At 41.9% G+C, this 18,133-nt stretch overlaps 1 protein-coding gene across 2 annotated transcripts in view; it reads left to right on the forward strand.

Moving 5' to 3' along the window:
- The window catches only part of DOCK7 (dedicator of cytokinesis 7), a 152,210-nt gene that overhangs the window by 6,890 nt on the left and 127,187 nt on the right, over nt 1–18,133 (forward strand). For both annotated transcript variants that reach the window (XM_084852329.1, XM_084852330.1), the window contains exon 2: nt 2,714–2,819. In XM_084852329.1, coding sequence (XP_084708455.1) covers nt 2,714–2,819 — 106 coding nt within the window. The remainder of the gene's footprint in view (nt 1–2,713; nt 2,820–18,133) is intronic.

Consider the following 18,133-nt stretch of genomic DNA (forward strand, 5'->3'; position numbering starts at 1 on the left):
GTCCCACTGTTTCCTTCCAAGGAACCATGCTTAGGTTCATAGCCTAAAGGAATAATGCAGAAGGAATGTTTCATCACCACTGTCTCTTTTTACTGCAGAAACATGCAGAGAGGCAGTTAACCGTCACATCTTACAGCTGGACTCTTCATTCCAAAAGTAGGCCTCCATGTGAGCATAAAGCTAGTGAGAGTTGGGTAGGGATGTGTGAGAAATTTGTTTCAGTTCATTTTTGATCAGGATTCGCACCTTCCTGACCAAACACCGACTTTGATGGAATTCGAAGTCCATACATTTCCTGGCTTGCAAATGTGTTTGAAAAATGTGCATGAAAAAATGTGAACTTATGAAAAATGCAGACAAATATGCTTTAAGCAACAGGAAAAGAATGTGTACATTTCAAAGATGCAGACAATTGATGTGTACATTTGGAAAAATATGCATGAAAATATGTGTGGATTTTCATGCAAAAAACAACAACAAAGCTTGCAGTCTGATATGGACTTGAGTTGGAAGTTTGAGATAGAATTCGGAGAACTTCGGTGAGTTAGGGTTTTGCCAATTTGCACAGAATCGAAACATGCTCCTTACTGCTACTAGATAGACACTACTGTGAGGTTATGAAAATATCTGCTCTCCCTATTAGGACGCAACTGTAAAGAACACAAGAAGAGCATTGATGTTCCATCTCGTCCATCATCTGGTGGCTCAGCCAGATGTCTTCAGGAAGCCCACAGCTGGGGCATGAGGGCAATAGTTTCGCATGTATTGTGTTCCCCTCCCCCAGCATACTGCCTTTGAAACTATGTAGTTTTTTGTGGCTAATAGTCGTTGATGCAGCAGCAGCATTAATAATAATAATGTTATCATCATCATTATTATTGTTATAAATAACAACAATATTTGTATAGCTCTTTCAAAATGCTTCACATGCATTTTCTAGTTGTAATCCAGCCCAGTAAGGTACAACAACCCTGTAAGATAAGTCAGTATTATTATCCCCCATATTGCAGATGGCAGGACTGAGGCTTATAAAGAGTGGCTTATCTAAGCATGTTCATGGCTGGGGTGAGATTTGAACCTAGGACTTCCTGGTTCAAAGCTCAGTCTTTCTGCCATTATGTCTCACAAATTTCTCAAATAATCCCCTTTTAAAATAATCTGTAGTCATCACCACATCCTGAAACAGTGAATTTCTTAAATATAATTATGCATTGGGTGAAGAAGTATTGTTGTTTGAATTTACTGCAAGTCAGTTTCATTGAGTGACCCAAACTTCTAGTGTTAGGATCATATTTCTTCTGCTTTATAATTTGTCTCCCATATTCGCTCTGTCTGCCCCTTATTAGCAAACAATCACCGACATTGCTGGCCTAGCATTTCTTTTCCGTCGCTGGCTTCTTCGGTGATCCGGTGATCAAAGGTGTTGTCAATTTCATGCTTTAAAGGCTTCAAAACCTCCTCTCAAACGCCTGATGGACTCTGAACAGGCTATCAAAGTCTGGCAGTCTGTATTATTAAGACTGAAAGCAGAGCTGCTTTGGAAACTCACAGCAAGAATTTATGGATGCATGTTAACTTTGGGAATAATCATTTGGAGGTCCTATCCCTGGTTTTGTCCTTGTCTATGTAGCGTTTTGTGCAGCCAAATATTTTCAGGGTCAGCACTTTGGACCAAAATATACAGTTTTAATACTCTTTTTGAAGGATGGCTTCAAAAGCATTTGTGATTGTCTGTATAGATTATTTGTAAGTTGGCTATACAAAGGTTTATTCTAAAAGTAATCACTACTCCCATGTTATTGATGAATGGTAATGGCCCTGTTCGCATGTCACAGCCCATTGGTTAAATAAACCATGGGTAGTTGGGGATGAGCAGGAGAGAGTGGGTGTGCCCGCCACTTCCACTTTTACTCCACAAGTCACAATTAACTATTTTGTAGGTTGTGGAGTATGATGTCCAAACCTGGACACCTAGGTTGTTTAGGGGCTAAACAAACAATGGGTTTATTTAGCTGATGGGTTGTCATTATGTGTGTCCCAAGTCAGTATTTTAGGATACGAGAGTGACTGAATTTATTAATTATAAGAAGAAAGGGGAAACACACATCCAGTAGCCGCTGAACTTGGTTGATAGCACCTTGGGTGGGCTCATCTCCCTTGCTACCCTCCCATAGCTTCAGAAGTGGTGATTGCTCTGCAGAAAATTGTTGACCAATCTCCTCTGATTGCTGGGATTTTAAAAGCAACAAACCAAAGAAAAGTGGCCATTCCTTCATTTAATATAAAAAGATACCCTGATTCATTTTAAAAATATACTGGAACTTTTGCTTCCAGCTCTCTGCCTTGTTTCCCCCTTGTATCCGCCACTACCCTTTTCTCTATAATTCTCTTCTATTGTCTTTCATTTGGTGTGTGTGTGTGTGTGTGTTTAATAAACTGTGTTGTTAGAGAGGAATACAGGTTTTGGTAGATCAGTTGATCATCTGCTTTGTAAACGGTTAAAATCAAAAATATTAATGAAGAAATAACTATAATGGAGTTTGATTTGCATGTTCAATGCATCCATAGAAACAAACACATCTGTAGATCAACTGAAACTGATGACTCAGTGTTCCACTACATAACATACTTTTGTAACATACATACTTTTAATTCCCTCTGTAAAAATAGCTTGCACATCGAATATCTGATTAAAATAACTTTCTCGTTCTAGAACGGTGGCAGCTGAAGTTCGGAAGCAGATTTCGGGACAATATGGTGGATCACCACAGCTTCTCAAAAACCTTAATATTGGAGGCAGCATTTCGCATCATACCACCGTAAGTTTTTTAAAATATCTTTATAAATAATCTGTATCAGTGTAGATCACAAACTGCTTAAGCTGGCTTTCCTAAACTGAAGAGTGCTTGCTAGTGTATGGATTATACCTGGATACCAAAGTACAAAAAATATGAGTCTTTTATCAAGTTTTAGAATCTATATAAGAATACTGTAGTGTAAGGCTTATTACTTGAGATCTGCCAGACCAGTTTTGCTCATCTTTGTTTTAAACTGAAGCTTGAGCAGTGGTGACATGCAGAAAATTTTGAAAGTTTGGAAAAGTTTGAAGCTCGAGCTTTAATAGCAATTAATTTCCTCTGTGCCAAACAGGCAGGGCAGCCCGTCCGCCAACAGGATGATGGATATCCTTGCTCAGCCAATCAGTGTGGTGTGAAGGTGGCTCCTGGGCGCAGCTATCTGGTTAGGCTGTCACCACCAGCGTGGAGGGGGAAGGGAATGGAGGCGCCTAATCAGGGCACATGAGGGAGGGGGCAGAGCCATGCCACATGCAAATTTTGGAGGGGGACTTCACTATGCATGAGCCACATTTGCATTATTCATGAGCCCCTCTGTGGTGAGACGACTGAGGGGCAAAAAAGTGGGAAAGGAGCAGGACTACTAGTGCCTATGGCAACATGGGCTTTACATGAGTTTCCAAAAGCATAGCTATGTTAGTCTGTGGCAGCAAAAACAACAAAGTGTCTTGTGGTCCCTTAAAGACTAACACATTTATTAAAATGCCCCCACTCCAAATGGGCTTTTATTGTTGTTAGCCACCTTGAACACCATTTCCTGGTAGAAATGTGGGTTATAAAGCCAACCAGCCAGATCCTTTGTTGTCCTCATCCAGCGTGAAATGCATGCGTGTAAAATTGGGGGCATGGCCCTTTGAAATACTTGGAAGTGGCAACTAGGGAAAGATTTGTCCCCTCTACCAAGTACTTTAAAAGGGCATATCTATACCCAAGTGCAAAACTGGACGTGAGAACCAGCCTAAGTAGTAGATGTGTTTAGGAAACGAATCTGCCTGCATGTATGATTAATTATACAAAACAGATTTGGGTGTATGGGTTATTGTGCTAGGTTTTTAGTTTGCAGTGAACCTGATAACAACAGCTTGACTAGCATGGGCTACAAGCTGATGTAGCTTGTGAATGCACGGTAGGGTGGTGGTACTTGGCAGTAGAGTTGGGTTCTAGCCATGATTCGGAACTAATCAGTTATAGTACTCTCTGTGAATTCATTAAAAGCTACGTATAAAGGGCATCATCTAAAGATCCCTCTTGTGAGCAGAAAGGCTGCTATGATTAGACAAGGCAATCCCCCTGAATTCTTTCAATTCCTGTAGCCCCCATCCTCATTCCTAGGCCTTTCCTGAGGGTACGCTGATCTTCAAAATACATTTTGGGGTGAGTGTGCAGGGGATCCAGTAGGAAGAAGGAGCTTGGAAAGTCCTGTTGTGGCAAGTGGTCTTCCTCTCACATAATTTTGGATGTTTTTATCCTTAGATAGTTTAGTGTGGGTTTTGGCCTTATTTTTGTGATTATGAAATTAGAAAGCACCATGCATGATATTAATCAATTCCGTGGAGGAAACCTGGTGATTTAAGATACTGGAAACAACTTCTGATTGTGTGCTTATGTTTACAAAGATCGTATGGTAGGTCTGCATCTTTTGGATATTGTAAATCTAAAAGGTCAAGACGAGCAACTAATTTTACTACCAACTTTAGATGAAACAAGATTGGCTGTCCGTCTCAATTTGTTGGAGCTGGCCCCTTGAGATTAATTAGGAATAGCTGCATATTCAAGATAATTGTACTAGTTTCTAGAATGGTGGTACTGTCAGTTTGATGCCTCACCAGTGTGCTTAGATATTTGCAGTTGTTCTACATATGTCGAGAAACTTAATAGAAGGAGATAGGTTCATATTTTGAATACTCACACTTAAAAGTATTCCCATTGAAGTTGATGGGACTGCTGCAGGTTAAGAGTTATGAGTTGCACCCAGTTTCTTGCCGACACTGAATACCTTTAATTACTGGGAGTAGTGTTGTGTATTCATGCTTAGTTCATGTAATCTATGACAGGGCAGTACCTCGACTGAATTATCTGACTGTATGCAATGATATGGTAGACTGCAAATCACCTGACAGGTAATGTAAAAGTCAGCTTGAAATTAAATAAAAGGGAGTGCATTTGTTAAATCTTGTTTCATTTAAATATGAAAAGGTCAATGACTCTTACTCTTTTCTTTCATTTTTGAGTCATTTCTTTTAACATTTGCCATTGCCCAATGGGGCACTAGAATTAGAGCAAGATTGATCTTGAGGACTGGTAAGAATTCAACCTGTCTAGAAATAGTACCTCTCCTTCTGCCCACCCACACCCGGTACATCTCCACCAGCTAAACTGGCAGAGAAAGATCAGTTGACTGGATGAGACGTTTGAGCCCACTTACTTAATAAGGCTGTGTTGCAGACTGGGAAGCAGAATGACTTTTCCTACTGGCAGACCACTTCTTTACAAGCGTTCCCCCACCCAAAGAATTACCAGTAGGCTCCTACCAGTCAGGATAAACTTCCTGACACACCCGAGTTTGTCTAGCTGCTTGAGGAGTTTCTGAGTCCTATTGACAAGGATCCCTCCTTCAGCTCAGCCCTAACTGGGGCCGCTTTCTTGATTACTACTTGCCCTATCTCTGATGGCAGGCACACCTAAAGAAGGACCTCAGTGGAAGGTGTGCATTGGGGCAGGTTCTTAATTATACTAACATGATGCTAGCATGCCTGTTCTTAATTAGTTCCGCGTATGTCTATCACTTTTAAACAGAAGCTTTCAGATAATCTAGGAACATAGGAAGCTGCCTTACGTTGACTCAGGCCATTAGTCTGCCTAGCCCAGGGGTGCAGAGCCTCAGGCCCAGGGGCCTAATCTGGCCCTCCTGGGTTCTCCAGATGGCCACACATCCTTCCCCAGGCCCCACCCCATTTCCCCCAGCCACTGATCATTTTGTAGTTTCTCGGCTTTTGTGCAGTTTTCCCCCATTCTAAAAGGCTGAAATGCCTCTCCTAAAGCTTAGCTACTGGCAGAAAGAGCTTTAAGCTAAAATGTGCTAGTAGGTTTAGTATTTTGGCTCTGCCCCTTTTGCCTTCGGCTTTGACCACCCCTGGGATGCGGACCCTGAGAGCTTCTCCAAGATAGAATTTGGCCCTTGGGTCAAAAAAGGTTTAGCAGCCCTGATCTGGCCCACTGACTGGCTATGGCTCTCTAGGTTTTCAGGCACAGGTTTTTCCTAGTCCTACCTGGAGATGCTGAGGATTGAACATGGGAACTTCTGTATATAAAGCATGTGCTCTTACCACTGAGCGATGGCCAGTTCTCGCAGTTCTACCTGCCTCAGCTATCTCTGCACTCTCCTATTCTCTCTCTCTCTGCACCACCTTTGTTGTTGTTCAGTCGTTAAGTCGTGTCCGACTCTTCGTGACCCCATGGACCATAGCACGCCAGGCCTTCCTGTCCTGTGCTCTCTCCCAGAGCGTGCTCAAGTTCATATTCATCGCATTGGTGATGCTATCTAGCCATCTCATCCTCTGCCGTCCCCTTCTCCTTTTGCCTTCAGTCTTTCCCAGCATCAGGGTCTTTTCCAGGGAGTTTTCTCTTCACATTAGGTGGCCAAAATGTTTGAGCTTCAGCTTCAGTATCTGTCCTTCCCATGAGCACTCAGGGTTGATTTCCTTTAGGATTGACTGATTTGACCTCCTTGCAATCCAGGGGACTCTCAAGAGTCTTCTCCAGCACCACAGTTCGAAAGCATCAATTCTTCGGTGCTCAGCCTTCCTTATAGTCCAGCTCTCACAGCCATACATTGCTACTGGGAAAACCATAGCTTTGATTATACGAACCTTTGTCGGCACGGTGATGTCTCTGCTTCTTACTATGCTGTCTAGGTGTGCCATAGCTTTCCTCCCAAGGAGCAAGCTTCTTTTAATGTCATGGCTACAGTCACCGTCTGCGGTGATCGTGGAGCCCAAGAAAATAAAATCTGTCACTGTTTCCATTTCTTCCCCTTCTATATGCCAGGAAGGGATGGGGCCAGATTTTTTTTAATGTTGAGTTTCAAACCAGCTTTTACACTCTCCACTTTCACCCTCAACAAGAGGCTCTTTAGATCCTCTTTGCTTTCTGCCATTAGGGTGGTATCGTCTGCATAGCTAAGGTTGTTGATAATTCTCCTGGCAATCTTAATTCCAACTTGTGATTCGTCCAACCCGGCGTTTCTCATGATGTACTCTGCATATAAGTTAAATAAGCAGGGCGACAATATGCAGCCTTGTACTCCTTTCCCAATTTTGAACCAATCAGTTGTTCCATGTCCGGTTCTTACTGTTGCTTCTTGACCCTCGTACAAGTTTCTCAGGAGACAGATAAGGTGGTCTGGTACTCCCATCTCTTTAAGAATTTGCCAGAGTTTGTTGTGATCCACACAATCAAAGGCTTTAGCGTAGTCAATGAAGCAGAAATAGCCGTTTTTCTGGAATTCTCTTGCTTTCTCCATGATCCAGCAAATGTTGGCGATTTGATCTCTAGTTCCTCTGCCTCTTCGGAACCCCGCTTGTACTTCCAGTAGTTCTCAGTTCACATACTGCTGAAGCCTAGCTTGTAGGATTTTGAGCATAACCTTGCTGGCATGTGAAATGAGCGCAATTGTACAGTAGTTTGAACACTCTTTGGCATTGCCCTTCTTTGGAATTGGAATGTAAACTGACCTTTTCCAGTCTTGCGGCCACTGTTGAGTGTTCCAAATTTGTTGGCATATTGAGTGCAGCACTTTAACAGCATCATCTTTTAGGATTTTAAATAGCTCAGCTGGAATACTGTCATCTCTGCTAGCTTTGTTGTTAGTAATGCTTCCTAAGGCCCACTTGACTCCACTCTCTAGGATGTCTGGCTCAAGTTCAGTGGCCGCACTATCATGGCTATCAGGGACATTCAGATCTTTCCTGTAGAGTTCTTCTGTGTATTCTTTCCACCTCTTCTTAATCTCATCTGCTTCTGTTAGGTCCCTGCCTTCTTTGTCCTTTATCATGCCCATCCTTACACAAAACGTTCCCTTGATATCTACAGTTTTCTTGAAGAGATCTGTAGTCTTCCCCGTTCTATTGTTTTACTCGATTTCTTTGCATTGTTCATTTAAGAAGGTCTTCTTGTCTCTCCTTGCTATTCTCTGGAACTCTGCATTCAGTTGGATATATCTTCCCCTTTCTCCTTTGCTTTTCGCTTCCCTTCTTTCCTCAGCTACTTGTAAAGCCTCATCAGACAGACATTTTGCTTGCTTGCATTTCTTTTTCTTTGGGATGGATTGAGTTGCTGCCTCCTGAACAATGTGACGGACCTCCGTCCATAGTTCCTCAGGCACTCTGTCTATCAGGTCTAATCCCTTAAATCTATTTGTCACCTCCACTGTATATTCATAAGGGATATGATTTAGGTCATACCTGAATGGTTTAGTGGTTTTCCCTACGTTCTTCAACTTAAGCCGAAATTTTGCAACAAGAAGCTCCAAACCTATTTTTCCCATCCCTTCCACTGGTCATCACGTTCACCAATGCTATCCCATGGACTAATATCCCAGGATAGTCAGTATCGCCAAGCTCTGTAGTTTGGTTTCCATCCTCTTTCTCTATTCTGCTGCTCTCCAGATGTGTTGGACTGCAAATCCCATCATCTCAGCCAACATGGCTACTGATGCTGGCTGGGGATGTTATTCCATCACATCTGGAGGGCACCAAGTTGGAGAAGGTGACCCTGTGGGGTATGTGTGCATATCTGGCTCATTCTCTTCTTGCCTAAAGTGCTGTTGGCAAAAAGGAGAAGAGGAGAGCTGTAGGCTTTGAAACTATGGTGGGTGGTGATTCATGGTCTTGCTTTAAGGGACAGGGAGTGGGAATAGTGTGTGGGCCAGGCTGACAGGTAAGGTGCAGTCTGCTCACAAGGAGGCGATTGCTGCTTGCCAGTGGTGAGCAAGTATGTGCTGAATGGCATGGCTGACTTACAGCACTATGAAAGTGTAGCATTGTGCATTGCACTGTACACATTTGCTGTGGGACACTATATCTTTGCAAATAGGATCGCCAGCTGACCAGAAAAGAATGGCCTGGCCTGCTCTTGTGCTTTTAACAGCAGCTTGATGTACTGAAATAAGCAGGCGAAGCTTTCACACCATGGAGATAAATGTTATCGTGTGTGAATGTCTCCATATCAAGCTAGAGTAGCTGGTTGAAAAGTTGGCAGCCCTCTTTGCAAATTAGTTGGTAACATGGAATGTGTTGGGATCTCAAAAGACTGAGCATTTTCTAGAACGGAGCAAAATAATTTAACATTATTATTGGGGTGTATAAAATAGCACAGTAAGTGCAGAACATGTACAGATAATCAGTAAGCTGTAGAGAGCTCTTTGTGTTAGAAAAACAGCAAAATGCTTTCAATATTGTTTTTGTTTTTGCTGCATACAAAACTATAGAGAAGGAACTGCATTAAGACAACCTATGAGTTCCTCATTTTCCTATTCCTCATTAGCTTACATTTTCTATTTGTTTGTGAGGCTGCAAATGTACAACTATATAAAAATTGATGATCTAGGAGTTGACACATAGGAGTTGGACCAATAAAACATGTCTGGCAACTGTATGAAGATCCTGCAATCACTTTAATATGGTTGGATGCTGTGCTGCTGTTCATACTAAAAGATGAACACTGATGTCCAGACGGAAAAACAGACGAGCTATGCTGTTTGGATTTAAATTGAGATTGGGGATTCACTCTAGGCCTTTTCAGGCAAGCATCTCCTCATGTGTAGGACTAAACTGGGTATGGGGATGTGGGCGCACACACAAGCCCCACCCCCAGTGTCTCCATGCATCTGGTTTCCATGTAGACCTTTGCACACTGAGGCCATGAAGACAGCAGAAGTAGAACTCTCACATAAGTACGGAATGTTTGTTGTTGTGGGTAATCAGTCTCTATAGTGGAATAAGGTTGCCAATGCCATCTTTTTGTTTCTGGAAGGGCTCCTTTGCCTTTAATAGCTGCATTATAAATAGAAATTAAACATGTTTTCCTTACCACTATCTCCCTCCATGCCAGGAAAAGTTCCACTTGGTGAATTTCTGCCTGATGTGCATCTGTGAAAACCATAGATACCCTTCTTTGAGAAAAGTGACAATTTTACTGTGGAAGTGCTTAAAAGGGTCCTTTCAAAGAGCTAATCAGGAGTACATCTCTCAACGCTGATGTGAAATACTTTTAGCATTCAGTTTAGAACAGTACGCATCTGAATATTAAAAGAATAGGATGTTTCCAGTTCTAAATACAGTAGTAAAAGCAAAATAGCTCCTTATGAACACACTCTGAGTAGAATCTCTGTGTATACTTATTAAAATCACCATTCTGTACATTGCTGAAAGATAAAAGTGAGCATATTATCTAAGCAATCAGCATATCTAATATATGCTGTTTAGCTACATCTTCATTGTGTGTGCATTGCATAAATCAGGTTAGTTACCTTCATCTTTAGGCAAGCATCCTTATTCCTTTGGTGCTTGAGAGAAATGGTCAGTCAACATTTTCCTTTCTTCTTCTTCTAAGTTTCTTTCCAACTTGAGCAGCAGGTTTTTCTCTCCATGGCCATCTGCCTCTGTATCTTGCTTGACATTTCATGTTCAGGGAAAAAAAGCCCCAGTATTTCAGACGTATGACAAGCCTTTTCTCAGTGGAGGCTGGTGGCTCCGATGTCAGTGGGGCAGTGAATCTGCTCCGGGTTTCAGTCAGGACCAGTCAGAACTCTAAGGGAGCTATCCAAGGGGCTTGGCACCTTGGGTAGCTCCTTTAGAGCTCTGACTGGTTCTGACTGAAACCTGGAGGGGGTTCACCGTCCCACTGACATTGATTGGAGCCACCAGCCTCCACTGCCTTTTCTCATCAGCTGAGCTCTTTAGCCATTTTAAATTGCCAAGAAACTAGTACTGTTAATATGTCATGTTGCAAAGTTTTGAAGCAGATCCTCAGAATCAGAATTAAAGATGTTTGAGTGCTCAGGTCCTTTTGGCACAGGCTCCTTTTAGGCCCTGATCTGTGTTCATGCTCCCATGACTATGTTCTGTTGACAAACTCCAGCTAAATGTGCAGCCTAGAGGTGTTGAGATTAATCACATCAGCCCTCCCAAACCTGGCATTATCCAGATGTTTTGGACTTCACCTCTCATCAGCCCCAGCCAGCATGGCCAATAGTTGGGAATGCAGGGAGTTGTAATCCTAAACATCTGGAGGGAACCAGGTTGTGGAAGACTAATTTAATTAATTCTATGTGGTGCTGATTACAGGTTGCCAGTTTCCTTTCTTGACAGTAACTCCTGTGCCTTTACCAGTTGCTCACCTGGGAGAGATACATGTGCATCTTTTCCCATCATGAAGCAGCAGTGATAGAGAAGCTGTACCTCATACCTTTATCACTGTTGTTTTGATATTATGGCACAGGACAGTATCCTAAGGGGGCAGCTGTACTCCTGCTGATTGTGTTGTGTCAGCAGGACCCACCTCTTGCACAGAGGGGAGCTAGTACTTCATAAAGGAACCCTGGAAATGAGGGGAAACACTCATTCTCGGATCGGGACAGGTCAGCGGAGCTCCCTTCTGCAAGCTGTGCTGACCTGCCCTGTTCTGGAAACCACCTTTTGCGCTCGTTGGGGGTTGCCATCCCTATTGCACTAGTGGTATATCCCGCTGGAGCACGGGCTGCATAGGATACTGCCCACAGGTGTCTGTGCCAAAAAAAGAAGTTGGCAAGTCTTTGCTGCACGATTGTTTTATTTAACACTTCTGTAACTGTAAGACTAGCCAGCATTTGTAGGGTTATCTGTCTAGACTACATAAAGACCTTATCTTTCTTTGAATATACTAGAGCAGACCTTGATCTGGTTCTTCTAATTCCTTTAGAATTTTTGTTCTCCCTTGCATGGTAGTAGAAATGCAGTCTTATTGATTGAGCCAAGGAGGTCAAGCACCATTGTCATTGTTTCTCCTTGACTGGCATGCTTGCTGCTGTTCTTTTATAGAGAACTCAACATGACTTCAAGGGTTTGAGAGCAATTGATAAACAGAAAGACTTTCACTCCCAGATTCTATTTTGGTTCTGGGTCAATACAGGTCTTTTGTACGTGCATACTCACACAGACGTGCATTCACTATTTGCTCTTCAGTCCCTGATTTCTCCAGTTAAAGGATTTCTGGTTACAGGGCTGAGGATAACATTTTCCTGAGATGCTGGAGAGCTGCTCCCAGTCAGCATAGCCCAGTTTTTCCCAACCTGGTTCCCGCCAGATGTTTTGCAGTACAAGTCCCATCAGCTGTATCCAGCAAGACCATGCAATGAGAGTTGTACACCAGGACATCTGGGAAAACCAGGTTGGGGAAGGCCAACAGAGAGAGCAGTGGGTCTACATGGACCTGTGATCCAACTTGCTATACTGCGGTTCCTTACGTTCATACATAAACACTTGAAGATCTTCTTAAATTTGATGACTTTTGTCATTTTTAATATGAGATTATATAAGTTATTGTATAGCTTGTGATTTGTGCAACATAGATGACATCAAAAATATTCATGTTGTTTATACTTCACCATTCAAGACTTTTATTAATAATTTTGTTTGAAAACTTGAACACATGCAGGGCAGATAAGCCAAAATTTAAAACACATTTTGTTTTAAATCTTAATTTGGCAAAAGGTGTAAATAAACAAAATGACGACTAATCATTTTTATTTATTAATTAAAATAATTTCAAAGATTTGCTTTATTTTAAAAATAGCTAGGTTTAAAAAGAAATCTGTTGCTTTCTAGAGAACATGCCGTCGCGCATTCCAGGATTTTGTGAATGTCTCTTTTGGCTATAGTGCAGTGAATGATGTTTTACACAACTTCACATTTACACACAATTAAGGCTGCAATCCTATACACACTTACCCAGGAGTCAATCTCATGGAAACCTATGGGGTTTACCTCTGACTAGAAGTATATAAGAGTATACTGCACAACATTTATAGTTCGAATTGGACCAATAGGTTTTTTTTTAATAAGCATTACAAGCTGATTGACTGCTCAACTCTTCATTATGCATGGGTATTCAGAGTACAAGTAAATTAAAATAGGGTGCAGAACTTGTACTTTATACTCAGGTCAGAGCACTTGACTCGTTCTTGGAACAAAGGGTATGAATCAAATCTTTTGATTCAGCTGCAGCGTATTTGGTCCTGTCTCTACAAAATAGCTTGTGAATCCCATTCCAGGACACTTTAAAAATGAAATGGCACTAGGAAATACAACGATGTTGTATGGATGGAATAACAGACGTGTTTAGCTAACACATTGCTCACATTGTATTGCAGGGATGCAGGTAGGAGAGCAAATCGAAACAAGAATTGGCTGGCTGAGAGAAGCACTAAAACACAGCGAAATACTGTGTTTGACATCCAGGGAAGGACAAAGTCGATAGGAAGCAGAGTTTTATTTTCAAGCCAACAAGGGGACATAACAGTGAAGAATAACAGAGCCTTAAAGACGAAATGCTTGAGCGTCCTTGTAACAGTCCAGTTACCAAAAAATGGGGCATGGTTTTATCATGCAAGCACTGACAACCTTAACTCCACCTGTGCACGCTTGCTGGCAGAACAAAGCGGAAGGATAATAGTTTATATAAACCCAATCTATCAAACTGGTATCTATCAAACTGGTATCTTACTTTGGTTAAGGGCTGGGTGCACATTTATATGGATATATATATATATGTATGTATGTATGTATATCTTTAGGATGGATATTCCCTTATATGGGTAGTGCATCATTGAAGAAGGCAGAATATTTACTTACTGTGATTATTGGAAGGTGTTATAGTCATGCCAAAGGTGTTATAGTCATGCGTAGTGTCCATTGTGGCTGTGGTGCTGATGCAGAATAATGGACTTTTCCCCAGTTATCCTAACATAGCCATTGGGGGAAAAAAGTAACACAAGCTATTAAACCTGGTCTTGCACTGTTGCGAAGTACATCCATGGGACGTGTAAGCTGGAACTGGTCTTCAGATGGAGTAGCTCAGCCTTAGCAGACTTGGTGCCCTCCAGATATGTTGGACTACAGCTCCTATCATCCCAATCCAATGCAGCCATTGTGCTTGCTGGGAATGATGGGAGTTGTTGTCCAGCACATCTGTATAGTGCTAGGTTGGCAAAGGCTGAGGTGGCCTTTCTGAGAAAGGATTGCTAAACACTCTAGGCGGCTTGTTCCACTGTTAAGGGTGCCATCCTATGCATGTTTAGACAGGGAAAAGGCCTACAGCTCCCAGCATGCCCCAGCTAGCCTTGCTCGGATCTGGCTGGGGGCATGCTGGGAGGTCTAGGCCTTATCTCTGTCTAAACATGCATAGGATTATGCCTTAAGCCTGTATTTTGTTTAAGCCTACAGTTTGAATACATTTTTGTCCTGCTGGCTGGCATATGAATCATGTACTGTGATTCATGTTGATAGAGCTGTAGCAGGCTTTGCAGCATTTTCTGGCCTCTGCCAGAATGAATAAATATTTGGTTTACCAATTTGCCCAATTGTATTAAAGGTGGCACCTTTACCCCGTGATTCACAAAATCGTGTCAGATTGGGCTGGGATATTTAACTAGCCTAATATGGACTGAAACATTTAAGTGCACTGAATAGTGTTGCAGGTTATTAATACATCAAACAAACAAACAAATTGGTTTAAATACATATTTAAAAGAAATGCACAGTTAAAAGAAAATCTAAGCGTGCGATCCTATGCATGTTTAGATGGGAAAAAAGTCCTACAACTCTCAGCATGCGGGGAATTGTAGGACTTTTTTTCTGTCTAAACATGCATAGGATTGTGTCCTAAATCACAAAATAAAGCACTCTTTACTCTCCACAACCTTAAAAAAACAAAACGGATGTTGGACCTTCCTTGTTGTTACATTCAGGTTAGAATATTATTGTTGTATTTTAAATTGTTTTGTTGCGATAGTGGGATTCTATTGTTGTTTTACTGGTTTTTGTTTTAAGATATTGTAATCTGCTCTGTGCTCCTTTGGAGTAGGGGCGGTAATAAGAATTTTAAATAAATAAATAAATAAATGTATAGAAGTAATTTGATGCTGTCCTATCTTAAGTCTTACTGGAATAATATTTGATGGGGATAAAAAATCCTTGCTTGCCCATTGAGGATCATAAAGCCTAGAAGTGGCTACACATTATGGAAAGTGTAACTACTTCGCCATGATCCACTGACAGGGGATACCAAAACAAGTGGGTGTGGGTCACATGACAAGGGAGGAACTAAGGAACCCTCCCCAAAGCAGAAAAAAGATCTCTTAAAGTACAGATATATAGTTAAATTTTTGATCGACACTCATTTTCCCTTGTGTTTGAGATTGTGTTCACATTACTTTTTGGTAGCTGCAGAAAAAAAATGTGGACATTTTAGGGCATTCTGGCTCCCGCTATGGGACTGGGGAGGTTATGTGCATCTGCTACTCCATGCAAAAGCCACCTTTTGGCATGCTTTCACATATGAGTATTTGCAGTGGCATACTAAAAGCTGAATTCCAAAAGTATGGCAGCAGATGCACTGCTTGGCCATAAGGTGAACATGTGTCAGGTTTTCCTTGAGCTAACATGTGAAATGGTGGGATGAACAGTCCCTGAAGCCAATACAGGAAAAATGTAACACACGGAATCAGTTGAAGTTTCTGCTTGTTTATAGCTTGCCGGAGAGCACTGTTTCCATTGCAAGATAGTCCTCTTCTTTCTCTGCCCTTATGTAAACTTGCCATTTTTGAAGCAAAAATACCTGGTATCTCCTCTATAATTTTCCTTTGAAAAATAACGTGAAAGCTTGACTGGCACCATAGCCTCATGTGGCGCAGAGTGGTAGGCAGCTGTATTGCAACCGAAACTCTCCCCACGACCTGAGTTCGATCCCAGCAGAAGCTGGGTCCCAGGTAGCCGGCTCAGGTCGACTCAGCCTTTCATCCTTCCAAGGTGGGTAAAATGAGTACCCAGCTTGCTGGGGGAAAGGTAGCCACAACTGGGGAAGACAATGGCAAACCACCCTGCTACAGTCTGCCATGAAAACACCAGTGAAAGCGGCGTCCCTCTAGGAGTCAGCAATGACTCAGTGCTTGCACAGGAGGAACCTTGACTGGTACCATATCTCATGTCCTGATATGGCTTATTGAGGGAAGGTCTAAACAGCGTTTCTGGCAACCTGCTCACCAGGAGGGCGGTGCCAACTAATCCCTTATAATGATGCCTCTAGCTAGAAAGGAGATAGGTTGACCTTCCAAAGCTCTCTTTCTCCACCTCTCGTCTATAAAAAGCCAGAGTTTAAAATAATGCGTTTGTGTTTCATCTGCCAATAAGCTGACACAAACTAGTTCCCCTTCATAACCGTGAATTTATGTTTTGCCTGTTTGCTCAGGTGGTAGGCAATATTTCTGTCTGCACAGATGGCGAGGCTAATGTCGGCTTCTGGGTTTGACGTTTATGTTTGTTTACATCTTCATACTGTGACAGTCAACTGAAAAGGTGTAGGGGCAAAAATGTGATGCCTTACCTCATTCTGGAAGTTTCTGAGCTCACTTCTCGGGTTGAAGTTCCTAGGATGTGTTGGCAATACTACTTCCTATTCAGTAAAGGAAATATATTAATTGAATCGGAAAATTTGCACACGCTCTGGATCTAAAATAGAAATCTCATTGTTCTGTCTATGTGTATGTCATATCTCCTTGATAGAAAAGAGTTTGCCGGCATTGCTGACTTTCTTGCCTTACTTTATTCTAGCCTCTGATTCATTCCCCTTTCTCCCACACATGTAGACAAATCTAAGACTCTGAATTCAGAGGCTGAAGAATAGCTGAATGTGTGCATTTGCCCAGGAATGTTGCAGGGTCATATTTAGCCATCTGTTGTCTGGTTGCTCACCTGACCATTATTAGCTACAGGGCGACTAATACATCCTAGAAATAAATAAATAAATAAATAAAATAAAATAAAGGTGCATACCATATCATGAGAACATACGCAGCATAGTGTATAAAGTGTTGCCTGCCCATCCCTCAGCCTACCATATCTTAACTGTTTGTAGTGAAATGGTATAATCCTGTATAGCCAGCCTGAGCTTTCTAGGAAGAAGGTTGTGGTAGAAATGGATAAATGAATAAATGAATGCAGTCCAGCAAAATAAATAATAAATACATTGGCCTAAAGACCACCTGCCTGATGATGACAATTTACATTTTATTTTGTACTGGAGGATAGTGCACTGGAAGAGTCAACCAGTCTGTATTTGGGAAGATTTTTTTTTAGTGAAAAGATGAGAATTGAAAAACAAATAAAGCACATTCCCTACCACATCAATCCATACCCATTTAAAAATCTGTCACGTTCCTTTCCTTTCCTTTCCTTTCCTTTCCTTTCCTTTCCTTTCCTTTCTGTGTAGCTGGTTATCTGGTTCTAATATAGTAACGTTTCTTTCACATACAGATTACAGGGGTGCGCAACTTGTGGCCTTCCAAATATTTTGGCCTACAAGTCCCGTCAGCCGCAGCCAGCATAGTCAATAGTGAAGGATGATGGGAGTTGTAGGCCAAAACATCTGGAGGGCCACAAGTTGCCCACCTCTGGTTAAATTTTTGAAAGACTGTAGCGAGCGGTTTTGTTTTGAACCGCTGCTCTGATGCACAGATTTGTGTTTCCCTCCAGCTTTTCTAAACTAGAGAACCTAGTAATTTATGTGGCTGGAATGCTACTGATTATGGTGATCACATACTATGGAGAGATAAAGTGTTAGTTCCTGCTGGAGACAATGTTCTTACACATGGAGGGAGAACAGGAAGAGAGAAGATAATCCTGCCACTATTCCAGATGCTAAGAGTTGTCAAACGGGGAATTTGGGCAAAGGCCACAGAATTTTGTCTCTTAAGAAAACTGTATTGCCACATCACCATCCTGAAACTATTGATCCATTCAGTGTTTCTGGGAAGCAGGGCAAAGGTATACTACCTACAGCACAACTGCACTAGAAACTTAAACCAGTTTTAAACCAATTCAAATGCCTTAGTTTTCCCCAAGACACTCCAGGAGTTTTAGTTTGGTGAGGTACTCTGTTAGAGATATTTGTTAGAACTACAACGGCCAGGATACCGTATAGGCACTCATGCTTTTTCCTTAAGAGTGTAATCTGCTCCACTTAAG

Source organism: Heloderma suspectum, chromosome 4 (genome assembly GCF_057233095.1).
Source record: "Heloderma suspectum isolate Gila_16-S chromosome 4, 16-S_ref, whole genome shotgun sequence".
In the NCBI taxonomy this organism is placed as follows: Eukaryota; Metazoa; Chordata; class Lepidosauria; order Squamata; family Helodermatidae; genus Heloderma; species Heloderma suspectum.